The 26,356-nt window shown below is 55.9% G+C and overlaps 3 protein-coding genes across 5 annotated transcripts; 2 read left to right on the top strand and 1 right to left on the bottom strand.

Moving 5' to 3' along the window:
• The first annotated feature begins 43 nt into the window (after positions 1-43).
• Positions 44-7,568, top strand: LOC117641815 (nuclear pore complex protein Nup155). Its single transcript, XM_034379469.1, is given in 24 exon segments — positions 44-210; positions 484-650; positions 731-868; positions 990-1,086; positions 1,157-1,320; positions 1,426-1,571; positions 1,683-1,954; positions 2,050-2,144; positions 2,147-2,299; positions 2,375-2,685; positions 2,773-3,401; positions 3,490-3,724; positions 3,806-3,900; positions 4,014-4,110; positions 4,416-4,493; positions 4,575-4,771; positions 4,874-5,021; positions 5,113-5,378; positions 5,453-5,600; positions 5,693-5,794; positions 5,866-6,088; positions 6,168-6,288; positions 6,377-6,499; positions 6,577-7,568. Coding segments are annotated over 23 exon segments (4,134 nt in total). The 5' UTR covers positions 44-210; positions 484-490; the 3' UTR covers positions 6,713-7,568.
• A 409-nt stretch (positions 7,569-7,977) lies between these two features.
• Positions 7,978-17,479, top strand: LOC117641816. The gene is made up of 10 exons (XM_034379470.1): positions 7,978-9,634; positions 12,526-12,594; positions 13,650-13,974; positions 14,191-14,312; positions 14,408-14,646; positions 14,727-14,974; positions 15,095-15,453; positions 16,192-16,351; positions 16,750-16,877; positions 17,058-17,479. Exons 1-10 carry the CDS (start codon positions 8,440-8,442, stop codon positions 17,108-17,110), a joined length of 2,898 nt encoding a protein of 965 aa, XP_034235361.1. The 5' UTR covers positions 7,978-8,439; the 3' UTR covers positions 17,111-17,479.
• On the bottom strand, positions 17,257-23,009 carry LOC117641826 (iodotyrosine deiodinase 1). Of its 3 annotated transcripts, none has more exons than XM_034379488.1 (6): positions 22,920-23,009; positions 21,025-21,198; positions 18,648-18,890; positions 18,415-18,540; positions 18,138-18,328; positions 17,257-17,906 (listed from the first exon to the last, which is right to left on the bottom strand). In XM_034379488.1, the coding sequence occupies exons 1-6, from the start codon at positions 22,960-22,962 to the stop codon at positions 17,724-17,726; spliced, it is 960 nt and encodes a 319-aa protein (XP_034235379.1). In that variant the 5' UTR covers positions 22,963-23,009; the 3' UTR covers positions 17,257-17,723. The 3 variants fall into 3 exon arrangements, with proteins under 3 accessions (XP_034235379.1, XP_034235380.1, XP_034235381.1); XM_034379489.1 differs by lacking the exon at positions 22,920-23,009 and adding an exon at positions 21,838-21,970; XM_034379490.1 differs by lacking the exons at positions 21,025-21,198; positions 22,920-23,009 and adding an exon at positions 19,484-19,716.
• Between the last annotated feature and the right edge of the window lie 3,347 nt (positions 23,010-26,356).

The raw sequence follows: 26,356 nt of genomic DNA, 5'->3' as shown, positions 1-26,356 counted from the left end.
ACATAGACTTTTCAGTTCCCCCACCACCGTCATCCCTTCTCTCGTTTTTTCCGTGAAAAATAGCGCTGTGCGCTGTGCGCGCTTCTTGCTGTGGAAACAAAACCTGTTGGGAGCGCGGCTTTCCTATATCATAGTTTTCTTTTATTAAAACAGCACATAATTAAATGTCCAGATGAAATAGAAACATTCGTTCCATTTTATTTGTACTCGGTGAGTCTCCCTCGGTCATTTTATATTTCGTAGTCAATTTTGGGAATTGTCATCATCGCGCTAACCTCTATGCAGGTGTCGGCGCCGGTTTAAGATTTAAATTAATTCTTACATGTTAAGTCCCACAAGTTATCTGCGCGCAATTTAATTGAGTAATTTGATTTAAATGCCATTATTTTATCTGATAGTGCTAACATACCTATTGCATACCTGTTATTTGTGTTACGGGATGTGAAGCACAACTTGTAAAACTAAACTTAGTTTTTCTTCCAGATTCAAAATGAATTTGACGGGGAGCGTGATGGACCGCACCGGTCAACTAGACCAATATCGAACTTACATTGACTCCCTGGATATTGCAGGGAAAATGATAGAACTGCAAATCAACAAAGACAACAACTTTCCGACACTTGTCAGCATGATGCGATTGTCTGCTGAAAGTAAGGACTATAACATTATTTGATCTGTTTCTGGTTAAATATAATACCGCGGTTTATTGACATGTTCTTGTGTGCTTTAGGTGGGGCAACAGTAAGTGGAATGAATGACAGTGACTATCCTTGTCTGAACAATCTATCTGGTGGTCTGGCAGATTTGAAGCAATTACGAAGTCAGTTTCAATTTCCTCTCCCTCGGGAAGTTATGGAACATTTTGGTCGTATCCTTTTACTACAGATGTGGTCAAACCATCTGTGTGTAGCAGCAATTTTCTGTTGAGAATATTAGGGATTTTTAAACTTGTACCTCTTTTTTAATGTGTTACCTTAATTTAAGTACAGACATGCAATGCCATTGCATGATGGGACTGTTCACGGATATTCATCGAGCCTGGCTTACAATTGACAGTGACATTTATGTGTGGACATATGAGCATGGGTAAGTTGACTGCTTAAATGAGTTCAATTGAGCCTTTATTGTCGTTACATGTTATTACTTGTTCAAACAGGTCTGATGTTGCATATTATGATGCTTTAGGAGAAACAATTTTATGTGTTGGTTTAATTCGTCCAAAGGCTGGAGTTTTTAAGAGCTTCATTCGATATCTTCTTATTCTTGCAACAACTATAGACATAGTAATCCTAGGAGTAACATTCTCATCCACAGCTGATGGTAAGGCTGTATTTTCATGTTTGTTGGGTTGTGTGAATGCACCTTATTTCAATATTATGTCCCAAAATGAATTTTGAACTTATTGTAATGTCTTACGATCACCAGGCCAGCATGAGGAAATGCATGTAATATTAGAGCCTGTATTCAGCGTACCAACGGATGGCGTCATTGCCACCACCATTGTAGGAACTGATTCAGGGCGAATTTTTATTGGAGGCCGTGATGGTAATTTGTATGAAATTGTATATCAGGTAAATACTTTTTCAAGAAGAAACAATTTATGTTGAGCTCCACACTTAGCTGTGAAGTCTGTAAGTGGAATTATAAACAAGTATTATGCAATAATTTGTCTTATCTTTCAGGCTGAGGGTGGATGGTTCAGCAAAAGATGTCGGAAAGTGAATCATTCTGTTGGGACCCTTTCCTACATTATGCCCTCGTTTTTGAGTGCAGCATTTGCTGAGGAGGATGCTATCTCTCAAATTGTTATTGATAGCAGCCGCCATATTTTGTACACATTATCAAACAAGGGTACTATTGCTGTGTTTGATATGGGTGCAGATGGGCAATCAATGAGCCGCACTACAGCCATGTCTCAGGCATCTATTGTGCAGCATGCTATTAAAATTGTCAAGTAAGAGATTACACTTTGTTCGTTGCTTATGTTGACCAACTGGACCTTATCATTTATTTTCATTCATTTTCATTCTTTTATTTTATCCTTTGCAGCAAAACTCTTGATAGCAACAACTTCCGACCTATTGTCAGTATTTCAGTCATTGAATCTAAGGAGTCAACCCATTTAAATGTAGTGGGTGTAACTCAGACGGTGCAAGGCTATACTTCACCACTGGATGTGTAAGCAGAGCAGTAAGACCATACACCCTTAACCTGCTTCATGTTCGGCTACCACCGGGTTATGCTGCCAATGCTCCATCTCACCGACCAGCAAAAGTTCACATGGCTACCTATAATAAAGGTGAGCTCCAACTAAAGTTTGTATATTTCAGAAATAAAATAATTCTTAATACATTATTCTGTTGAAAATTTTCAGGCAATACCATTCTTATTACCTCAGAGGGTGGGGAATCTGACACTTTGTGGTGCCTAAGCAGTGATCCATATCCATTCCACCCTTATCTTGTGGAGGTACAAACAGTTCTCAATCTCCATGGGCGTGTCTGGGCTTTGGCTGAAATTGGTGGACAACTTCCAATTGGTCCTGTGGCAAACAGTCAAGCAATTTCAGAAAAGGATTCTTCATCTCAAGCGCACCCAGACACAAGTCTGGATCAGCCAGACCCACCTCTTGTTGTCCGTCAGCACATTGAGCCTCCTCGGAAATATGTTGTTCTCACGCCACAGGTAAATTTTTGCTTCTCATTTTTTAATTTTGCTGTTGAATTTCGACAGATGAATTTTCTTTCTATGGATTTTTTTCTCTTTGTACAGGGTACAGAAATTTTCAACAAGTTGAGACCAGTTGACATACTACGTCAAATAATGACTGAGAGAGGAGGGCCAGAAAATGATGCCGTGAAAACCTTCTTTGAAGTTCAAACAGAGGAACAGGCATGTGCTACATGTCTCATACTTGCTTGCCTGGAGAGCACTCAAAATGCTCAACTTGCTGAGTGGGCTACAAGAGCCTTCTTTTTGTATGGAGGGGAGCCAAGGACAGGAGTCCCTGTTCGCGCCAATCTTGCTGCCTCACCCTTCCCTTACTCTGTAGGAGGCAACTTTAACCCCAACATTGTTTCAACTCCTGTTGCATCCCATGGGCATGCAGGCCATGCCGCCCATTCCTCCATTGCTGCAGCATCTATGGGCATGAGCCACCAAGGAGCTGTTGAAGGCCACTTGGTGACATACTCTGCCAAGCACAATGGACTGTACCTTTATGTCAGTAGAATCTTGCGACCTTTATGGAGCCAGAAAGTAACTCAACTCATAACAGCTGATAACAGAAAGAACTTCTTAGTGAGTGCTGTATCCGGAGAGGACTGTGTTTGGGTTTTGAGTCATCTGCATGCTCTTAGAGCCTTCCTTGAGAGGAACACACAACTTGCTATGCTTAATAGGTAGGTGCACTGTGTGTTCTCTTCCTTTTTGTTCTCCATTCTCTTGTTCAGAATAAAAGTATTTTAAAATTGTTTTCCTTTTTATCAGCTCCAGCAGCCAGCTTCAAACTTCTCTTTCTCTGAGCCGCCATGTTGATCCTTTAGAAACTCCAGGACCAAACCGAACTGCTGTCCCTCACACAGCACTTCAAGAAGCTCAACTTGAGGAAAAGCGATCATTGGATGCTCTCAAGACTTTCCTTTCACACACCTGTGAGGTTCTTGGATTATGGAAGGTTCTGTCTGATCATCAGTTCCACAACTTGGCTCAAGGACTAGCCCCTGTGAGTATTGACACTTATATTCCTGATTTCAATTCAACGCCTTAAATAGTAAGACAATGATCAAATATTTGTATTTTTTAGGAAGACCAGAAGCACTTATCAGTTATGACTTTCCGTGATTTAATCCTTGTGGGACAACCTCTGTGCTCTGCTCTGATTACCAGCCTCATTAATAGGTTGGTTCTGTACAATTTCCCTTTTTAGAAAAATTATTTTTACTGCTCTAGTAAACATCTCTGCAGTTTTGTATATATTCATCCTGATGATTATATTATTATTATTATTTCAGCTATTTAAGTGACAATGCCTCTGTTGACTCTGTCAGTGCAAAGTTGCGTGAGATTTGCCCCAAGTTGTATAGGAATGAAGATGCAGCTTGTAATAAGGTATGCTTTTATTTTATCTTTGCAGTTACATTGATGCAGAATTTGAAGGTGCTATCCTCAAGTTGAATCTGTCAGAGACTTGCCCCCTCCTCCTGAAATTTGAGATCCCTGACCATCCCTAATCCCATCCCTGATCTTCATCATCCATGAATCCCTCCATCATTTAATTTTTCCAAGCCTCATATTGAGAAAATTCTCTGATCCAAATTGTCTTGCCAACCCATTAAAAATATTAAGCAGATTTATTCTCTTTTACCATTGAGTTCTCTCTTTCTTCCACTGATCACTTTTCTTTCCTCTTTAAGGCAAATGAAATGCTTATGAAAGCAAAATCTGAAGCCAACATCGATGAGAAAGAAAGACTGTTGCAAAGAGCTCTACAGGTGAGTTACCACAAATCTATAGTCTGTTTATGAAAAAGATCTATCTTGTGCAACTCTGTTAATCCGCTTTGTTGGCCTCAGCTATGCAAAGAGGTTGCTCCCAACCTTAATCTGGCAGCTGCATGCTCAAAATTCTACTCAGCACAGTGGTATGATGGAGTCCTCCAGTTGTGTACGGCATTTGCTACCAAACTGGATCCTAAAGATGTTGCTGTTCACTACTATAGAAATGGAGAGCCTAACGAAGATACTGAAGGCTGCCAGGCTTTCATGCACAGGTGGGAGACTTCATATGTTGTGCATTAACCCTTTGTTCTATTCTTTGTTTTTGTTAAATCTTCCTTCTGTTTTTGGTTTCTTTAATGTATTTTTTGTTGCAGGATGGATGCATACAAGGAATTAGTTGGTGTACTAGATCAACTGTATGGGCAATCAAGAAGCCACAACACTAGTGTTGTCCCAGTGTCGCCTGGACCTCCTGTATTGCGTGACTCTGTTCCATCTGCACCCACTGACTCTCAAGCTCAAGTATGGATTAATTTTGTTTCTTTGTTTTTGAAAAGAAGCTCTGCTTGTCAGTTTTGTAAAATAAGTTTTCTACTAACAATTTCTGATTCAGGCCAAGAGACTTATTGATCTAGCCCTGCGATGTGAGGATGAACTGTGCCATGTTGCCATTTATGAGTGGATGCTGCGCCGCGGACTTGAAGGCGATCTACTGGCAGGGAGCAACACATACCGTGGCCTTGAAGCTTTTCTCACTCGGGCTGCAAGATCTCGCCCAGATTCCATTGAAGTCAATGACTTGCTCTGGAAGTTCCATGAAAGAAATGGCAACCATGCTGCAGCTGCTAAAATCCTTTATCAACTGGCTAGCAAACCAAGGCATGTGACTGGGTAACTTGTGAAGTATGCCGGACATTTTAGTTTGACTTCTCATCTTCTCTTCTGCTTTTCAGGACACTTATTCATCTCAAACAGAGGGTGGATTATTTAGCTCATGCTATAATGTGCATGAGAAGTGACAAAGTGGGAGCAGCTCCAAATCTTGGAGTGTTCTTGCGAGAACTGGAGGATCAAATGGAGGTTGCTCGAATTCAGCAAAAGGTAATTTCATTCAACATTCTCATCTGCTCTGTATCCTATCTCATATCTCATGAGCTGCTTTGACATCATATTTCCATTTCCTTATCTTGTAGATTTTGGATGCTGTTTCAAATCTTCGTTCTCAACATCCGCAACCTGATGCTGTTGAAACTGCCATTGTGAGATTGAACAGTAACCTTTATGATATGACTCAGGTAATGACTTGTTCTATCTATGTATCTCTTCTTCTTCTTTTTCTGTATAATTAACAATGCATATTTTCCAGCTGTATCAAGACTATGCAGAACCATTTGACCTTTGGGAGTGCAAGCTAGCCATTATCCATGTATCTGGTTACACGGACCCCACTCTCATTGAAAACATTTGGCTGAATATTATTAAGTCTGAGATGAACCGGCGCAACACACAAGATCGAATATCTGCATTGATGGACAAAGTGAAAACATTGGGACGAGAATATTCACTGGCTTCAAGATCTTTCCCCATTGGTAAGCAAAATGTGCAGACAGATTTATGAAAATCACTTGTATGTTACCTGGAAATATCACTTTTGTCTCTGCTTTGCAGCTCTTCTTGTCAAAGCTCTTGAGGTTGAAGTGTGTTCTGCTAAAGCTGACCCATCCATTGTGTATACCACAATGCTATCCACCGGTGTTCCTCTACCAACTCTGTTAGATGTTTATGAAAAGTATGTAATAGCTAATTTGTCAACAAGAATCTGTTTTTCTGTCTTACTTTGGGTATTCTGACACTAATTGTTCATATTTTTTTCTCAGAATGATTGCTGCTAACGATAGATGTTTCTTAGAAAAGGGCAATGACTTCCACCTTATTCAAGCTGTCAGCAACATGGTGAATACCTTCACAAATACACCCACTATGGTCCCAGTGACCGAAAGGTAAGCTTAAAGTTTGATGTCTTTTCATTCATCTGCCTTAATCTGATCACTCAAGACAAAATGCACTTATTTTTCAGACGGGCTATTGTAGCTAAGTCAGGTGATGTTATCTCCATATGCCTCAACACCCTTTATAGTAAACCTGGACAACAAGACTTAATTGAAAAATTAAGAGGAATTCAGGCTAAGTTGAATCGTCTTGGGGGAATGTAATAAATTCAAACTAGTTACTTAAAACTTTTAAGAACATTTTTCTACAAAATGAATGGTTGATCAGTGGTCTAGTGTGGGTTGTATCTGTAGCCATCTTTATTGTGATATACTGGTGTGAATTTTCAGTTTCTGATTTAATCTTGCTTATTTTCAATATTCACTCAATGAACTATGGCTTTTTTTTGTACTTCTTATTAAGATTAGGATAATTACTTAATGTGTATAGATTAGTATTTGTATTATTTAGGTGTTTTCATACTGCCTTGTCATGAACATGTGTTCATGAAAATCATGTTTAGTAACATTAATGTGAAACTGACTTAAAACAGTACACTTTTCTGTAATTTAATTGGGAATGATGGTTTTTAAGTATGGGGGTACTAGAGCCCTACATGCCTCTTGGGCCTAGGAGTCTAGGGGGTACCTAATACAGGTGTATTGGGAGCAACCCAAGTTCCGCACAGTCTTTCTTGCTGATTAATTCTGCTCTCGACCTTTGTTTGGTATTCCACACCACTTAGGACTAAAGCACTCAGGAAAGTGGTGAAGAAAACAATAACTCAGTCTGTAAAAGCCTTTCTTATTGTTGTCATCTGTTCATTTCTGTTTGATATGTGTGTATATTGAGAATTCTTTTGAGCCTGGTTTGTAAGTTTTTAAAATCAATTTTTATTTTGGATCTTGTATATATTTTGGTTCTTTCAGAACCTATGAGAACTTGATACAAATCTATCCATCACTTCTCCCATTTTTAAGTTATAGGTGAAAATAACAATTGTAAAATATGACATGGTGTATCTGAACTGCCTGCCTTTCTACAGCCGCTAGTATAATAAAATAAAACAATTTAAACCTCCGTCTCCTCTTATCTTTTTCCCCTGCGCTTCCCTTTGTCTGTGTTCCGTTTAGTGAGAAATTAAATATGGGGTCTTTATAAAGCTTTGAGGACCTGACGCGCTCTAATTGCTGACTAGAACTTCCTACTGTCTTTCGCGGACAATCCTGGTCGAGGCTTGGCCCCTCTGATTCATCTTGAGCAATTTGGAGGATGTCGCGAGGAGTTGTTGGGGCCCAGGTGCCGAGGCCCGGCCTGGGTTTTGGCTGTGGCCCGTATTGTTAGCATTGTGTGCTGCGCAGGCTGCGCACTGTACGCACTTAGATGCGGGGAAGGGAGGGAGGGTGCCGTTTGACAAGGACCTGATAGCGAAGGTCCTACGGCAATGGCAGGCATGCAGCACAGGCAGGGCAGGGCCGGCAGGGCTGACTGACAACAGCGTCCTGCCAAGTCACGGCAGTACTTGGAGACTTGGCGAGCCGGTCCGATCGTCCGATCCGGTCCCATCCGCAGGGACCCAGGCCGACCAGTGAGGCGTGGTCGTCGCCGTCCCGAACCCCGAACGCGACGCGGCGTGGCTCGTGGCGTTTGGCCGTGTCGCCGTGTCGGTGCAGGATGGTGTTGATGGTGCGTGAGAGAGAGAGTGCCCCCGCGAGCAGCCCTTCCGCCCGCACCCGGACTGACAGGACCGCAAGTCCACTCCGACCTCTACGCGGAGGCGACCCCGGCGCCTCGAGGAGCACCGACCACGTCGACCAGGCCCTCACCGTGCCTGGGTCCCCATGAAGCCCCTGGCCCCCCTGGCGGCACGTGCTCTGTCAGAGTAAAGTCCGCCTATCGGCGCTGAGATTGGAAGCGAGACCCACGGCGAGGTCGGGACTCCCCCGCCGACATGGACACCCGCGAGGACCCCACCAGAGAGGACGCTACCCGCGAGGACGCAGCCCGTGAGGATCCTGCACGCGAGGCCGACGCGGAACACACCACCACACCGGGTACACCAGGGTCGTCGCCTGTCGCAAGTAAGGATGCGGGAGGTCCTGCTGTCACCAGTGAGCATACTGCCCGCGGCTCAGAGCAGGGTGGCGCGCCCCGAACCAGTGAAGACGCCGCGTCCAAACCCGATGGCGACAGGGACAACACGTCGGAGGCAAATGAGGGTGCCCGAACGACAACGGACAGTCCTGCACTTGAAGCAGAAAGCGACAGCGCCACAAACGGCGAGGTGTTGCCGGCAGAGGCACGCCCTGCTGCGCCTACTGCGCCTGCCGCGCCTGCCGAGGAAGCAGAACCACAGGCCTCTGTGAACCTGACTCCGGCCGGAGAGGCCCAGAGGAGAGCCTTGCAGGTCCTGGACGAAGTCCTGCAGACGGCCATGCACAAGGTCGAGGACTACCTGGACGATGAGAAAGACGAGGGCCTGGACGAGGACCTGGGTGAAGGCCAGGGCGGTCACCTGGACCAGGCACTGGACGAGGCCCTCGACAGGATCCTGGACGGCCAGACTAGTCTCTCTCCGCCCGGCCCAGGGGGTTCTGCGGAGGCAACTGCGGGCGAGTGCGAGGACGAGGACGAGGACGAAGAGGAGCTGGTTGGCCTGGCGGCTCTGGCGCGTGCCTGCGCTCGCTCGCAAAAGCTGAAGGTTCCGTGCGGCCTGCACGGTTATTGCCCCCCACCACTGGTCCGCTCCGTGGAGACGGGGGAGTGCGAGATGCCTCGTTCTCGTGCGGCTCGTGTGGCGGAAGCTGAAACCGCTGAAGCGACCGAGGAAAGCACTGCCGGCGCCGCGCACCTGGGTGCAGCACCCGAAGAACCCGAAGACGCCGAGGAAGCCGAAGTTCCCCCCAGCGACGCCGCAGCCGCCGCAGATGACAAGGACCGCGTCGACCGCTGTCCGCGGCCCAAGTTCAAAGTGTGCGTGCCGCCCGAGGACGACGGCGACCTCCTCACCGCCATCGCCGAGTTCGCCGTGGTCCTGGACGAGGTGAAGCTCGTCCCGGAACCGAGCGCGCTTGACGCCTACGCCCCCGAGAAGCGGCCCAGCCCGGCCATCACGGTCACCCCCGTCATGACCGCCAAGGACTCAGGTAAGGGCTGACTGAGGGAGGGCACGCAGACACACGTGAATCTGAAAACAGACTCTCCACCCCAAAGCTACCAGAAGCAAATAACATAGATATTGCTCAGGAAAAGTTCGGTTTAATTATCAGGCACTGGCAACCAACACTGACATCATCTGAATGAACTCAGCCCAGTGTCCTTCGGTCCTTCGCCACTCTTTGCCTTTCGCGGTACTGATTAGATTCCTTTTATCTGATACGTACAAATAATCTTCCATTTAGGAGCGCTATCTTTTGAATGTATTTTGCCTGTTGCTGCTGTTTTGTTTGTTTTTAAAACTACCCCTACGATAGTATATTGTTGGGACACAAAGTGTCACTCAGCCCCCACTTTTCAGTGGCGGATCCAGAGCAGCAAAGCAGCAAGTTTTGCTCACTTGCAGAGGCAAAGTGAGGATTGTCGTCTTCCGTGCAGATGCGGGCTCCAGAGGATTTCGGGGGAGGGGTGGGTATTAATTGTCCTTCTAGTACATTCGGTCCTTCTAGGTACATTCGCCAGAGATTGGTTACAGGTTCACTTGTTCTTATGCACTTACGCGCCCACACACAAACACACTCGCGCGCGCCCTTTGGGGCGATAGGCCGATGGAGACTTTCTTCCTTGGCCGCACGCTTCGCGCTTCGCCTGGGCGTGCTTCTGTTGACATTGACCCACATGCGTTTCGACCGGGCGGGCTCGGCTCGGGTCGCTACCCCGTCACCCCGTCCCACTGCCTGCCGGCCCGCAAGGCCTGCCTGGTCATCCCGACGAAACGCAGTGATAAGCATCCGCTGGTCTTGCCCGCGGCATGGCCAAGGCATGGCCCGGGCTTGCCCCGCCCCGAGTGCGTGGCACTGCGTGGCACTGCGTGCAGTTTTGCCCGAGACGGGGCGGCGTGGGCACTGGAGAAGGGTGTCGTTGGAGTGCGGCGTGCGGTGCGCGGAGGCGGGACAGCGCGCGGGGCTGCGGCCGCGCCGGCGCAACAACTCGGCGGCAAGCTTGGCGGCGGCCAGGGCGCGCGGCGGGCTGCCATTCGATGCCCTAGGCGCCCTAGGCAGGCCCTATGCCGGGCCGCGCCACCATGGTGCAATCTGCGGCGGTCGAGGAGCGCCTGCCGCTTCTGCAAGGTATGCTGCACCCGCCCTTCGTTATCGCGAAGCGATCCCGTTCAGTGCGTCAGGGCCTAAGCGCCCACTTGTGCGAGCGAGACAGCCCGAGACCTACCCTTGGGTGGGAGAGAGACAGAGCGACAGTGCCGCACTCCGTGGCGCTTCCACGAATCGGTCTGAGGGAGGATCGTAGTGGCAGTCTTGCCTTGCTTTCAGGGGACTATCTAGGTGCCAGAGGCAGCGTCAGAGGTCTCTGCCTCGCACCCATAGGGCGTCCCGTAAGGGTCAGCCCGACGAAAGCACTGTTAGGAGGCACCCTTCTGTCTCTCTCGCACCCCAACACTCCACGAGTGGGACAGAGAGAGAGAGAGAGAGAGAGAGAGAGAGAGAGAGAGAGAGAGAGAGAGAGAGAGAGAGCGAAAAGACGTTGCTTCCGCCGTGCGCATGCCGTAATTATCGGCGCGAAAAGGCGTGATGCGCATGCGATGCGTCGCTGGAGCCATGCTGGAGCTGGAGCGGTGCAAGCGATGCCTCGAGGCAAGCGAAGCAAGCCAAGGTGATGCAAGCCTCTGTTTGTATGTCGGCGACCGCGATCTGTGCATAAATTATCGCAACTACGGATTTTCAGGCGCGATCGGAAAATTTATCGCAAATCCAAGAGGAGATCTTAATTGGGTAACCCGATCATACCCGGGTAACAGCTTAGCTGCACTGCAATTCAAAGGGTGAGACATCTCACCAATTTTCGGCGATACAAAATGTATCACCGAAAAGAAGGTCGTACACGAATGTATCACCGAAAAAATGGTCGTACACGCATGTATCACCGAAAAAAGGGTCGTACAAAAAAGTATCACCGAAAAAACGGTGAGACATCAGCGAGATTGGCCCTTGTTTTCCTGGGGAAGTATCACCCTTTTTTCGGTGATACATTAGTGTACGACCTTTTTTTCGGTGATACATGCGTGTACGACCAGTTTTCCGGTGATACATGCGTGTACGACTATTTTTCGGAGATACATTTTAGTATCACCATTTTTTCGGTGAGACAGTTATGTCTCATCACTCAGAGAGTGAGATGTATCACTATTTGATTTTCAGTGTGTTTGAGCAGGAAAAGATTCCAAATTTTGTCAGAGGGGATGGTTTCAACGTCACTACGTATGACCATTGGCTGATCGGGTATCCGTTGCTGATACCTGACGCAGCATTTTCTTGCTGTTACTTCGAACCAAACTGGTAGAAACGCCTTCGAAGTACTTTATTCCGGAAGTAATAGAAGGGGGCGCGTGAAGAAAACGCTTATAGGATGCCGAGTCCTCTCGGCGGACCGCTGCCGCCAGTGCTGCGTGAAAAAGTGCAAGACGTGATTGTTTTGAAGGAAGATGAAGGAGATAAGCCGGCTCCTGACAATGAGTCAATGGCCCCGCCTACTGACGCGTAACGATGAGAAACAGCTTCTAGCGCCATCGCCTTGCGCCGCTTTGCGCACACCTTTGTGTGGGTCCACGCCATGGAGCGATTGGAATCGAGTTGAGGGTTAAAAAGGTCGAGACAACAGGAAACGCGCGTGTGATCGAGATGACTTAAAGTCACCATGCAACTTCGTTACAATGACAAAATGTTTCGTACGAAATTTCAGATTTGCGAGCAGAGCCGCTTATTCTTCTCCAACAAAACCAAACTGCAAGCTCACTACAGTACTGCGTCTGTCAGACCGCCTACGACGATGGCCAACTGTTAACAGCGCGGTGTGTTTTGGGTTGCAGAGACGAGAAATGGCAAACCGGACGGCGTCCCGGGGTTCGTGTCTCTGGAGGAGGCCGTGCGACTCACAGGTAAGAGGGCAGCGCGTGTCTTCCATATGACCTTCGGGGGGGCTGATCCCGCGCGCGGGGACTATGATCCACGTTCGGGGCACCTGAGGCAACCTGCCTGTCCCGCCGAGTAAAAGTAAAAGGGCCCCACACGGCCCCGTGGATGTGCCAGACTGATCCAGAGAGTCGCTTTCGTCGCGCTGTCTCTCTCGCACCTACAGGGGACGCCCCATGAGTGCGAGAAAGACAGAGCGACAAAACAACTCTTGGAATCAGGTACCACGTGCCACTCCGCTGCTGCGGCGTGCGGCGGCCGGACGGCGAGCGCGGTCGGGTCGGTGCCATCGCGGGGCCACCTGCCACCCAAGTGTGAGCGGTGTGTGAGATAGCGAGGCGCGGCGCAGCGCGGCGGCAGCGGCACTGCAGACTCACAGTCGGTTTCGTCGCTCTCTCTTTCTCACTCGTGGGCTGTGCCCAAGTAGGTGCGAGAGAGACAGAGCGACGAAAGCGACTCTCGGAATCAGTCTGCTGAGTCCGAGCTCTGCAGACGCGGATACCCGCGGTGTCCACTACCAAAGCGCGCACTGTTCGTTCGCACCACGCCCGGGCCCGGCTCCCTGCGGCGTGGCGTGGCGTGGCGTGGCGGGCCATTCTTAGCACACCGTCACTTCATTCACAGTGTCTGTCTGCCGTTGGCGCTCGCGTTTTTAAAGTTTGAAGTTTGAAGCCGGCGCGTTTCTAGATTACTTGGGGCCACCTGGGTGCTGCATGGGTGCTGTGAGGCTGTGAGGGGCACCACGCCATGCACACACCCGGAAACGGAAACGGAGTGGCGAACAAGCCCGAGACACGAGCGGGTTGGACGTTCGGTCCGAACTCCCGAATCGCGGGTTGAAGGAAAGCACTAACGTGCCGAGTGGATCCGACGTCAGACGCTTATCTCGCTTTTGGACGGGAGCACGGCCTACCCAGTCGTACGAGCAAACTTGGCTCGGCAAACAGGCGGGGAAAAAAAGGAGAGAGAAAATTTTTAATATAAATGGAATATAAATGAAACACATGCGATGTTGACACAGGGCAGGGGTGGTTCCACGTGAAGCTGCTGCTGGTGTGCGGATGCCTGGTGATGGCGGCCGTGCTGGAGACGGTGGTGGTGGGCTACCTGCTGCCGTCGGCCACCCTGGACCTGGGCATGTCGGACAGCGACAAGGGCCTGCTGGGCGCGGCCAGCTACGCCGGCATCGTGCTGTCGTCGCACACCTGGGGGCTGGTGGCCGACACGCAGGGCCGCAAGAAGGCGCTGCTCGTCGCCACCGTCCTCGACGTCGTGGCCTCGCTCGCCTCCTCCATCGCCCCCAACTTCGAGACCCTGCTCACGCTCAGGTTCTTCTGCGGCCTGTTGTAAGTGCAGAGCAGCAGAGCGCGGGAAGGGAGTCCTGGCCCGAATGAAGAAGGACAAAAACGGAAGTCAGAAATGACAGTTTTTATGAGAAATGTACGCGGCGGATGAGGTCTGGAGCGTCATTTTTCACTTCCGATTTCGTTTTTCTTCCTCCGGGCCAAAGCACCGCTGGAATTCTCTAGGGAATCGGTTCTGTAAGGCATTGGTGGTTCCAGCACGAGTGCACCCGCAGCCCTCACCTTCGCCTACCTGGGCGAGTTCCACACGCCGGCCTCCCGGAGCCGCTCCATCATCTGGATCGGGGCCTTCCCGTCGCTCGGCCTCATCGTCCTGCCCGGTGAGTGACACGGCACGACATGCCGGGGAGAGAGACGAGGAAAAGAGGCGAGTCCGACGGGGATTCGAACCGCGGCGTTGGTGCTTCGTGCGCAGGTGTGGCGTGGGCGGTGCTGCCGCAGTGCTGGGCCGTTGACCTGGGCTTCGTGCAGTTCGGCCCCTGGCGGCTGCTACTCGTACTCTGCGCGCTGCTCAGCCTCATGTCCGCCCTGCTCCTGTTCGTGGCCCTGCCCGAGAGCCCCAAGTTCCTGGCCAGCCGCAGCCATAGCGAGGCCCTGGACGTCCTGCGGCAGATGTACGCCCTCAACACGCGCAACCCCGCCAGCCACTACCCGGTAAGAAGCAGCCAAGCACCAGGAGCACCTTGCGTTTGCACGCATGCGACCTTGCTGAACGGCACTCCGCCTTCGCCCAGGTCGTCGCCCTGCTGGACCGCCCCGCCGCCAGCCCCAGCCCCTCGGTGGCCACGGTGGAGGCCGCGACCGCCAACGCGACCGCCAACGGCAAGGGCGACATGGCGAGCAAGGCGTCGACGTCGACGTCCTCGCTGGGCCTGGGCCGCACCCTGCGCCTCGTGTGGGAGCAGACCGCGCCACTGTTCAAGCCGCCCTTCCTGCTGCACACCATGCTCGTCTGCATCGTGCAGTTCGGCAACCTGGCCAGGTGAGTTCGGCCGAGAGCAAAGTGTGACTGTTTGTCCACCAGCTTGCCCCCCGCCCCCTCTGGACCCGCGCCTGGCGCAACAAGTCACGTTCATAACATTCTGCCATTCTGCCCCCGCAGTGCCAACGGCCTGCAGATCTGGCTGCCGGAAATCTTCAACAAGCTGGCTCAGTACGAGGCGGCCAATCCCTACGAGCCGGGCTGCATCTGCACCGCGTTGAACTTCAGCGAGGACAGCGGCGCCCCGAGCGGCGCCCCGAGCAGCGTGGCCCGCGAGAACCCCTGGCTGCGCGCCTGGTCCATGACCCCCGAGCACGGCGCCGACTTCGTGGACGTCGGCCTGGACGCGCGCGGCCCCGTGTGCGCGCCCGTGTCCCAGGCCATGTTCACCAACAACATGATCATCGGCGCCGTGTCCCTGGCCATGCCGCTGCTGTGCGGCCTCGTCGTCAACAGTGTCGGCAAGAGGAACCTCCTGGGTAAGCGCGGCGCGGCGACGACGACCCGCCACGACGAACGCTGCTGCACCGCCCCAGCGCACTGAGTCCGAGAGTGTCTCGCTCCCATCCGCGACGCCCCGCGAGTGCGAGAGGGACGACAACGACTCTCGCATTCGGTCTGCATCCCCAGCATCCCTCGGCCTGAGACGCGGAAGGTGGCTGGGCCGCGTGGCCGCGTGGCGCGTCTCGAGTGTCGGGCCCGTCGGGCTGCCCCGCCGATAACGCCGCGCTGCCGTGCTCTGTCTGTTTGCGCCGTGCGCGCGCTTGGGCCGCGGCAAGGGTAAATAGAGGAATAGAGTGGCGGGGCGCGGGGCCCGGCGGCGGCCGGAAACTGAAGCGGGGCGGCGAGCGGCACGCGGCAAGGGGAGGCTGGGGCTGGGGCTGGGGCTGGGCTCACGGCTCAGGCCGCTGGATGCTGATAGGACGCCCTTCCGGTGTGCCTGCAAACCCTGGAAACGGTGGCGCAATCGTCGTGCAATCGCATCCGGAGCACCGCGGCGTGAACTGCGATCGAACGTCGAACGCCAAGTGGTCGGTCGCCGGACAGAACAGCGTAGTGCCAGCTGGATGGGTTTTCCATGACGTGACATAATACTCTTGGATGCGTACATGCTTGTTCTGTTCGGTGACCGCCCAGGTGCCCAGGTCCCTTCACGGCGCTACCGTGGCGCGACCATGGCCGGCGCGGCCTAACGCCCCTCCCCTCTGTGCTCGCAGTGGTGTGCCTCGTGGTGTCCGGGACTTTCGGCCTGCTGCTCAGCTTCGTCGCCACCTCCGAGGTGATCCTGGGCCTGGCCAGCATCAGCGTCGCCATCAACTCCATGGGCATCGGCCACATCTCCAGCATCGTCGTGGAGCTGTTCCCGACGCACCTCAGGTACACTGCAATGTGAAACTAAACCGTAGTTGTTGTAAGCTTCGTTCGAGCATGCAATTACCCATGAAGACCAGTTTATAGTGGACTCGGCGATACTCCGTGCCCGAGAGAGCTGGAATGCCCATCAATGCCTCGCGCACGAAGCATCGACGGGCGGCGGCAAAAAATGCAGCAGTGCGCTGTGCGGAGTTGGTCCATGGCGACTAGCATTGAGAGTCTCTCTCGGGCGGAGTAGCGACAGTGCCATAGGTTCTGACAGGGACGGGGGGTAGAGCCAATCCGTGGCGACGGACGAGCAGGCGTGCTTAGGGCCGCCCGGCCGTGCCCATCCTGCAGATTTATGGTGTCGCATAGACGAATGAGGCGATGATGATGACCTTGATGACCATGTCGGACAGGGCCATGGCGGTCAGCCTGCACCTCATGTCGGGCCGCACGGGCTCCATCGTCGGCAACCTCATCTTCGGCATGCTGCTGCACACACACTGCAGGGTGGCCTTCTACGCCATCGGCGGCGCGCTCCTCAGTGAGTACACTGCAAGGCGCCTACCGCCTGCGAACGGCGAGTAGGCAACCAGCGCCCTTGCGCGCACGCGTGCGTGACGGCACTGCCTACCTGCCAGGCGCTCCTGCCCGCTGCCACGGCCGTCGCGCTGGGTCCTCAGCGGTTCCACTAATGCCTTTCTTCTTGCTCGGCGGTGTGCAGCTTGCGCGGCCCTGACGTGCTTCCTGCCGGCGAAAGGGAAGTTCGCGTCCTAGAAGGAGCACCTCGAGGAGCACCCTGCCCCCGCTGCGAGGGACATCAACCGAATCGGCCAACTCGACTCCGAGTCGCCGGAGTCACGCAAGACGAGGAAGGGACATTTTATTTGCACAACGGAAACAACAGGGAGTGTCCTTTGAACTACTTTATTCGCGAAGCGCTCGCTTTAGACTTAGATGGCTTTGTACATGCATGACCGTATTTTTTACGAATTAATAATATAAAGTGAGTGGTAAAGAAATGACGTGTGACGTCCGTGTCGATATGTTTAATTTATGCAACGATGGCGCCAACTGTGATCGATTCCGCCGCGTGGTGGAGTTCCTATTTGTAAATAAATAATAAACTGCGCGAGTTCATTTCAAAGTTCAAGCTTTCATTACGATAAAAGCCCCCGACTGTGATCATCTTTTAACCATGATGTTGATAGAGGATGGTTCCGTTTCAAGTGACAGCGACAGCAGAGCCGCTGAGCGGCGAGAGGAACAATCGCAACAGCGCGCTCCAACCGCTGTCCGGAAAGGTCCTGCTTGAAAGGCTTACGCGCGGCTCTCCGACCCGCAAACTTCTTTTCCAAACACCTCCCCGACCCTCCCCCTCCCCTCCCCCTTACAACCGCACGAGGATGTCCTCCAGCGGCTTCCTCTTGAGGTCGGGCACCTGGGCGTCGTCCGCGGGGTAGCCGACGGGCAGCAGCAGGGTGAGCTTCTCGTTGGCCGGCCTGCCCAGCAGCGCGCGCAGGGCGGGGCCGCAGTTGAGCGGCGTGCTCGTCAGCGTCACCAAGCCCGCGTTCTGGAAACAACAATCAAAGCATCGTTTTTAAAAAGATCCCATTTCGGTTGTTTGAGGCCATGCGGTGCTGACCCTCTTAGCAGGCGCGGATCCAGGGGGTCGGGGACGATGGAGGCACCCCCCTCCTCCCTTGAAAACTATCCCGGCCAAAAGTCGCTTTTTGCCACTGTAAATAGGAAACTTTTGCCTCATCCCCCTGAGCCCGCCGCTGGATCCGCCGCTGGGACTCACGTGAATGGCGGTGATGAGGATGCCGCTGGCGATGGCCACGGACAGCTCGTTGTAGTAGTGGTTGCGCCGCGTGCCGTCCGCCTTCAGCGAGTACTGCTGCTTGAACACCATGATGAGGTGCGGCGCGTCCGACAGGTACTCCTTCTCCCAGTTGGTGCGCAGCGGCTTCAGGTCCGTCGTCCACTGGGCGCCTGCAAAGCGCGCGGGTTACACTACAAGTCCAACTGTCTGCGAAGTACACACTGACAAGTGCGCCGATGGCACGTTTGGAACGCACCCATGCGCTGCGTGTAGTTGATGAGCTCCTCCTGCTCGACGATGTCCCTGATCTGCTGCTTGAGCTCGGGCGTGGACACCACCACGTACATCCAGGGCTCGGTGTGGGCGCCACTGGGGGCCGTGCCTGCCGATAAAAAAGCAAGTGTCAACTGGAGCCGGTGCGCAGCGAACCCGCGTCACGCGGGCGGGTGGCGGCGGCGCTGACAGCGCGGCTAAGAGGCCGACCCTCACCTGCCGTGCGGATGATGTCCTCGACGATCCCGAAGGGCACGTCGTCGCTGCTGAAGGCGCGCACCGTGCGGCGCCGGTCCATGAGCTCGTAGAAGCTGCGCGCGCGGGCCGCCATGTCCTCCACGGCGCGCCGCTCGTAGTCGAGGGCGACGTGCTCCAGGTCCACGGGCAGCGAGGGGGCCGGGCCGTCGTCGGCCTCGTCCGAAGCGTCGGGGTCGGCGTCCTCGTCGGGGAGTTCAGCCACTGCGGGGCGCGGAGCAGACACATTCACCTCGGGGTTCGCGCCGTAACACATTCAGATTCAAATTCACAGCCACGTAGGGGATGGAAAGCAGCGGAGTCAATCCTGGGCCGCCGCTGCCACCCCTTTCGCCACTCGAGGCGGGAGAGAGGTCGCAAAGTCAAAATAAAAAGGTCGGAATATTGACCCAACGTGCACTGTCATTCAGATTAAAATACCGACTGTCTGAATTTCGCAATAAAAATTGTACCGCCATGTTCGGCAATAATTTTTATAGCAACATTTTGCTACAAAAGCTGTAAAAAAGGCTTATTAAGGAGTGGCTATTCCAAAATATTTCATACGAGGTTACGACGAATCGTGGCACGTAATCGCAAACTCGGTTTTCCCCCAAGTTTTAAAATAATTGGCAAATGCATGACAGTCCGAGACCCTCGAGACATACATCGAATCACTTGAGCATGACGCATAGTTTTTATTTCTTTGTATCCTCACACCACTCAGTCTGAAACGGTCGAGTCAGCCCCACTATCGAAATCAAGTACAGTGGCGTGGCGTGCGGCATGTGCCCTGCTGACGTTTATCACACACTCACTCCAGAGACGGTCGGCGGTCGGCAGACTCTCACACTGTCTAGGCGGCGTCCGCGCCTCACGTTCTGATCGCTTTGATCCGCCCGTTTCATGACGGGCTCTGACGGACGAACCAAAGGCTGCCAAAAGGCTGCCAAAGGCCTGGGCCGCACCATTCGGCTCCACTAGCACTAACACGGGATAACTCTCTTCTCGCCAATGCCCGCACCCAAGGACACGCGTGTGCGTTCCGGGGGAGGGGGAGGGGGGAGGAGGTCACAGAGGTCGCGGCGACGCGGAAGGGAGAGTGCGGCGCCCTCCAGGGCCCATCCGTCCGTCCGGCCTTCCGGACACTAATAGGAAATCCGATCGCCTCACAGCTGTGCGAATCGCCACCACTCCCACGGAGCCCCCCCCTCTCTTTACCGAAGTGGAACGGGGGGGGGGGGGGGGGACATGGCCACTCCCCGTCAGATGTGGTGCCGCCCTGACGGTAGGCAACAAGCTCGACGTTCCACCTGAATGAAGGCAAAGACACGACCGCTCCAAAAAGCATTCTGGAGGCGCCCCTGCCCCGCCGCCGAGGTGGCCGCCATGGTGCCCAATTCGCAGAGCGCGGCGCGCCTCGCTTTATGAAACAAACAAATTGAAAGCGAAAATAGAGCGGGCCAAGGAGGACGGGGCTGGACGGGGCTGGACGGGGCTGGACGGGCGCCGCCACCGCGGCGCTTCGCACCATGGATGTAGCGCGGCACCGCTTAGCGCCGCGTGGCGTGGCGGCGTGGCACGCTGTTGCGCCCGCCCGGCCCGCCCGGCCGTCTGGCTGGCCGGCTGGCTGGCCGGCTGGCTGGCTCGGCTCGGCGGCAAAATGGAGCGATCCTTTCTCGGCGAAAATCGCATCGTGTCCTTGGCGCTTGTGATCCTGCACGTCCACTCCGAGCCGCAGCGCCGCGTCGCTCTGTCTCTCTCGCACCCCCACGGGGCGCCCCGCAAGTGCGAGGGAGACAGCGCAGTTCGGCATCAGCCTGCGCGCCGCATGGCCAAAACAAACTGCAAAACGCGGTCGCGTTCGCGTTGCGTCGCGTTGCGTTGGGCGTCGCGGCGTGACCCCGCCGCGCTGGATCCAGTTTTCCGGGCCGGTTTCCTCGACTGCAGACCTCGACTGCAGGACCGGATGGGATGGCACCGCTCCGGTTTGCTCCGGGAGTACTCGGATTATTCGCCGGGAGGAGCGAAAAGCGCAGTGGAGCGGACACTCACTTCGGGAATCACTTTTCGGCACTCAATGCAGTGTGTGTGCACCAACCTAGTTCGCTTCCAGCCAGAAAGAGACTGGAGTCACAAGTGGCTCGAGGGGAGGTTCAGTGACAGGGTTCGGAGGTGGGGCCCGGAGGCGGGGTTCGAGGCGGGGTTCGGAGGCCCGCTCTGCCTGTATGCGAGTGAGATTCCAGGACGGAGAGATCTCCGAAACAATTTCCCTTTGATGTGAACAAAGCCTGGCCCCGCGTCGCTCGGCGTGCTGCGCTGGCTGGCGCCGGCCTAGCCCGTCCCGCACGTTACTCACGCTGGTCCGGGGTGAGGTGCTGCTGGCGGCCCTGCTGGCCCTGCTGGCCGCGGCGCCGCAGCGAGGAGACGAAGCTGGGCGCGATGGTGACGCGCGCCGTCACGAAGCACAAGATCCCCGCCAGGATGAAGGGCCAGTTGGCGGCCAGGAAGGGCATCAGCGAGAGCACCATGGCTGCGGGGACGCAGAGAGGAAAGCTTGAGCACTCCGTGTCGCTAGATCCAACAATTGCGAAAAATTGACCGACGTGTTTGACCACGTGTCGATCTCGTTATGAAGCGAGGTCTGCTTGGACATGCGTAACGCGAAGGACCCAAGAAGGACCCTCTTGAAATGTCGGACTCGTCTGCAGTGGGTCTCCCCGGCGTCGGCCCTAAGCCTGCAGCGTCCTTGGCACATGTCCCTGGTGTCGATGCGGCGATGCGGCGGCGATACACACAGAGATACACATCGACGGGCAAGGCGCCTTCCTCGTTGGCACCGCTATCTTTAGCAGCATCGGCTACGGAGTGCGAATACGCAAGCCACGCCAGACACACACAGCTTGCTGGGGCAACTGCAGCCAGGCCGGCCCTGCTCCCTTCAAACTTTGTGTGTATATGACTTGGCCACGCGAAAAAAAACAACAGCAAGAAAACACGCACACACAGGTCGAACATCGCAGCGAAACGGGGTTGGAGAAGGAGTCACCTATGCAGTAGGCGACGAGGGAGGGGAAACGTAGCCTACGGTCCTGGGCACAAGACAGCAATCGCGGGCATAAGGGGAGGGGGCCCTATGGACCGACAAATAGCCTAGCGGCGTCAGACTTACTGCCTCGTCTCTTGGTCGTGTGCCTTGACGGAGTACTCGTGCACCTCAGCGGGACCAGTGTCCACTAGTGGAGTCCGGAGAACGACTACCGAAGCGGGCGGCGTGGTCCGCGGATGCACCGGCGCCGCGCCCCACCCCGCCCCGCCGTGGCGTTCGCTGGACGGAAAGGCCGCCCCGCCCCACTCGGGAGGACCGGGTTGAGGTTGAAGGTGAGGCCGCGCCGCCGCGCCGCGCGCGGCAAGACAGGCAAGACTCGCCTGGAGGGAGAGAGAGCGTCGTTCGCCGCGGTGGTCGATATACAAACTACAACGTGCCAGTTTGCGGCCGGTCGACGCGGATTGGGCCGGCCGGCCTGGCATGGCGTGGCGTGGCGTGGCGTGGCACGCTTGCCGTGTTCGACATGCTCGACCGCCGCCTGCATACGCAAACGCGCTCAAGCGGGCCGGTAAGTACTTGCCGACCGCCGGACAAACACTGTCACTCCCATTACGAGGGAATGCACGCACGCATTACACGCAGAAAAATCTAGCATGAAAAGTACATATGAAAAGTAGTGAAGGGAGTCATCACCACGAGGGAAGCGCCCGTCGACGCAAAATCGCGAAGTCGGAATGTGGTCCGAAGATTGTGGACCGAGTGGGCATCGATCCCCAGTTTTTCGGATTGGGAGACCAGCGCCCCTACGCTCTCAGCCACCGCGGCTCATGGAGACAGGCTGGTAAGGCGGTGTGTATGAAGCCAGGCTTGATTGCTTCACCCTGTTAGCGTGCAGAAAAGAGCAAAGAAACGGCGGGACTCGAACAACCAACCTCGTTGTTAGGTGTCAATGCCTCTACGCTCTCGCCTGCCAACGACTATGGAGTGCGGCTGGTCAAGCACGGTACTTGAAGACAGTTGTTCCGAATCACAGAGGGCACGTCACTGCCAGCCACACAGCGGTAAGGTGTAAACAACTGTCTTCAAGTACCCTGCTGGTCAGTGGTAAGGGTCATTCATGGCCCCCTCCCCTTCGGGCACTACACAGCCGCCTGGAAGGTGGTCGGTCATTCTGCGCACGCTGCCGGTCCGCGTCGAGCACTCACTCACGGCGTCGCCCTGCTGGCCTCCCTGCTGGCCTCCTTGCATGCCCTGGCCCTGGCCGTGCACCGCCTGCGCGTCCCCGTGCTGCGCGACTCGCCGACCCGCCCCGCTGCTCTGGGGCCGAACCCCGCACGCACACATCGCGGTATGGACGGCACAGCTACTGCCGCGGGACTCGCCGCGTCGCCGCCCCGTCCGGCCTCCGCCACTTTACCGCCATACTGCGCGAGTGTGAGTGTGTGTGTGAGTGTGTTGCTGTGTATGTGTGAGTGTGTGCACTCATCGATCTGAGGGAAGCCTGGCCACTTGAACCATTCCGATAGAACTGCCTTGGTCATGTCGTGACTGCCGCAGTACGCTGGTCATTTCGCCCCTCCCCCCCTCCCTTCCAGCCCCCCGCCCGCCCCCTTTGCTGATGATGCGGCCCGGCGGGCGGACGGCTTAAACAAAGCGCCAGCGGGCTTTCTTTATTTTTCCGAGAAAACGGCGTGGAGTTTGTTGTGCAGAATAATAATCACGCAGTAATTGTACGTGTCCCTCCAGGAAGAGGGAAGGGGCGGTTCCAGGAGCTGGCGGTGCCGAGGGGAAGGCGCCGGGGTTGGCGGGGTTGTGGCAATATTGCCCACTTCTGCCCCGACGGCCTCGCCCGCCTCGCCCTCCCAGCGGCCTCGGCGAAGGGGGAGGCAGCGGGGGTGCGACGGAGACAGGCTGCTCTGTCGCGCCTCGGGTCGGGCCGGCCTCTCTCTCTCACTCTCTCAGTCCACAGCCCCCCTTCCGCTCTCTCCCTCCTCCTCTTCCAGCTGTACGTGTGGTCACTGTTGTGGTCCGTCCCCTGTGGACTTGATCACAGGCGAGGTGTTTCCCCGTGCTCTGTACCTTACTCCGCCCATCCATTTTCCTCTGGCAGCGGAGCGGCCCGCTGGACGTCTTTGAAGGAAAACCTTTTGAAGACCTCATTATTGGAATGTTCGCTCTCTGTTCCTGGCTGTGCTTGTCTGGAGGCGCCAGCGGCGCCCGGCCCCGGCCGACTGGTTCCGAGAGTGGCTTTCGTCGCTCTGTACTTCTCGCACCCGTGGGGTGTCCCGTTTAGGCGCGAGAGAGCGACGAAACTCCTTTCGGAATCAGTCTGCTGATGGCTGGGGGCCGCGCCCCCTGCTCCTTCATCACCTGACAGCCTGACAACGGCCGAGGCAAGGCCGAGGCCCCAGCCGGTAAAGCTGTGAAGCACGAAGCAGGTGAAGCACCCCCGGAGGCCTCAGTGTGTCAGTGCCCGGCCGCCCGGGCCGACGGGGCTTGCCCCAGGCTCCCCCCCGCTACCCCATCCCCCCCCAGCCTCGATTATTTATACCGCGCGTCTGCGCCCGCGTGGCCCTGCACGGAGCCCCACTGGAGCCGCACAGCGTGGCGGGGCGGGGCGGGGCGGGGTGTTTCGGGGTGTGGCGGTCGGGGCGTGGAGGAGCGTGGCGGGGTGTGCGGGACCCCGCCACGCACACCGCACCCCGGCGAAGCAGCCAAGCAGCCCAGGCAGGCTGGCGGGCGAAAGGAGACGAAGCCGCCCGGAGAAAGCAATATAGCAAACCGTGTTATGCTGCCGGGTTTAGCCCCGCATCCGCCGCCGCAGCAGACTCTGTTAGCGGCGAGGGGGGCCGTGACGACATCGACCAATCGCCTCGTCGCAGATTTCTTGGCCCCCCGCTGACTTTACAAATAGAGCTCCATGGTGGAGGTTTGGGGGCAGTAAGGCTGGCACGCCTTGTGAACACCGTGGACCTACCCTTGGTCCCGGCTGCGATGCGGGCAAGATGCAAGCGGGGAAGTGGGGCCTGCAGAGCGATTGCTTTGTCGCCTTTCTCTCTCGCACGCCAGCGGGGTGCCCTATGAGTGCGGGAGAGAGAGCGCTGTCGGACATCATGCTGCAGGCTGCAGGCAGGCCGGGCGGGCTGCGGCTGGGGGAAGTGATGCGGCGAATGACCCGGATGATCTGCCTTTCTGCCCTTCCGCCTTTCCGCCCGGGCAAAGAAAGCGCCCCCTGATGCTGCCAGCGTCGCCTCTCGCGCGCCCTCGCCCCTCGCCCCGCGCCCTCCCCTCGCCCTCCCCTGCCCTGGCGCCGCGCCGCTTGCGCCGCTCCGAGAGGCTCCACCACCCCCTGGGCTTGGCTCCCTGTCTCCCTCCCGGCCGTGCCGCCACGCCGCCCCGCCGCGCCGCCGCTCCGCCTAGTTCCCGGTCGCCAACACAGAGCGCAGCACGTGCGGCGCGGCGTGGCGAGGCGTAGTTACGCCCCACCGCGGAACACCGCGCAGCGCGAAGCACGCGAGGCGACGCGCGAGTCCGAGACAGCGCGCGGCTGCGCGGCTCGCCACGTCTCGGCGCCAAAGGCCCCAAACGCCGCGGCGATGGTGTTGGCAGGCGTGTGTGCGTGCGTGTGTGTGTGTGCGCGTGCGAGGCGCGAAGCAACAGCCGCAATCAGGTGGGCCTCTATGAATACCGCGCCCCGGCCCGTGACACTCGCGCCGTGCCGCGCGCAACAGCCAGGGTGGCGTTAGCGTCGGCGCCGACGTGAAGCTGGCCGTGTTGTGGCCGCGTCAGCTGACGGCGGCCTGCGCGCCGGCCCCACGGCCTCACCCGGGACGACGCCCACGACGGTGCGGCGGCCTCGGCGGCCTCGGCGGCAGCGCCCAGCCTCCCAGAGACAGAGCCTGGCGGAGCCTGGTCTGGTACAGTCCCTGGCACAGCCTTGGCCTTGCCGACCGGCGCGGCGGCGTGGCGGCGTGGCGGCGCGCGGCGGCGCGGCGTGGTGCCGATAGCCAGTCGGGACTCCGCCTTGTTGACACGAGCAGGCCGACCTAGCCGCGCCGCACTAGGACCTTCCTTCGCCGCGCTTCACCGTGTGTGGAGTGGACCTTGACGACGGTGTGCTCCTCGCGTGTGCTGTGCGTGTGTCCGGCTCGCTGTCGTCGCCGCCCCGGCCGCGCCCAACCACCCGAACGGCCGCGGTCCGCGGTTGGCAACACTGGGAGCTTCCCGCGCGCGCCGACAGCAGACAGCGCAGCAGCGCAGCCAGCAGCGCGACCGCCGCGCCGGCGGGCCTAGGCGGGCCGGGCCGGTCTGGGGGCGTGTGCGCGGCGTGCTCGACGAGTCGCCGGCTGTTTATGCTGCAGCCGCCGCAGTGTCGCCTGACAGTGCCGCTGTCACAGTGCGCGCCATCGGCACTGCAGGTGCTGCAGGTGCTACTCGACGTGCTGCTCGACGTGCTGCAGACCCTCGTCGCGGCCGGTCCTCGCGTCCACGCGCACGCTGACTTCTTCATTGGCGGACATGTGCGTTGATTAGCGGCACGAACATGGAGTCGTCGAGTACAGTGGCGGCCGGCGTCCGTGAACCCGGCGAAGAATCAAGCGACGAGCCTACGGCCGCCGTGGAGCCCGCCGTGGAGGCTGCC

This window comes from Thrips palmi, unplaced genomic scaffold (assembly GCF_012932325.1).
Source record: "Thrips palmi isolate BJ-2018 unplaced genomic scaffold, TpBJ-2018v1 HiC_scaffold_15, whole genome shotgun sequence".
NCBI lineage: Eukaryota > Metazoa > Arthropoda > Insecta > Thysanoptera > Thripidae > Thrips > Thrips palmi.
This window is presented reverse-complemented; position numbering and strand designations above follow the sequence as displayed.

Coding starts and splice junctions, on each gene's coding strand:
- LOC117641816 (XM_034379470.1), top strand. CDS start 8,440: ATGGACACCCGCGAGGACCCCACCAGAGAGGACGCTACCCGCGAGGAC. Junction 14,975..15,094: donor CAGTTCGGCAACCTGGCCAG/GTGAGTTCGGCC, acceptor CTGCCCCCGCAG/TGCCAACGGCCTGCAGATCT. Junction 16,878..17,057: donor CATCGGCGGCGCGCTCCTCA/GTGAGTACACTG, acceptor GGCGGTGTGCAG/CTTGCGCGGCCCTGACGTGC.
- LOC117641826 (XM_034379488.1), bottom strand. CDS start 22,962: ATGCAAGGAGGCCAGCAGGGAGGCCAGCAGGGCGACGCCGTGA. Junction 21,199..22,919: donor CCAGCAGGGCGACGCCGTGA/GTGAGTGCTCGA, acceptor GCGTCCCCGCAG/CCATGGTGCTCTCGCTGATG. Junction 18,541..18,647: donor GGACATCATCCGCACGGCAG/GTGAGGGTCGGC, acceptor TTTTATCGGCAG/GCACGGCCCCCAGTGGCGCC.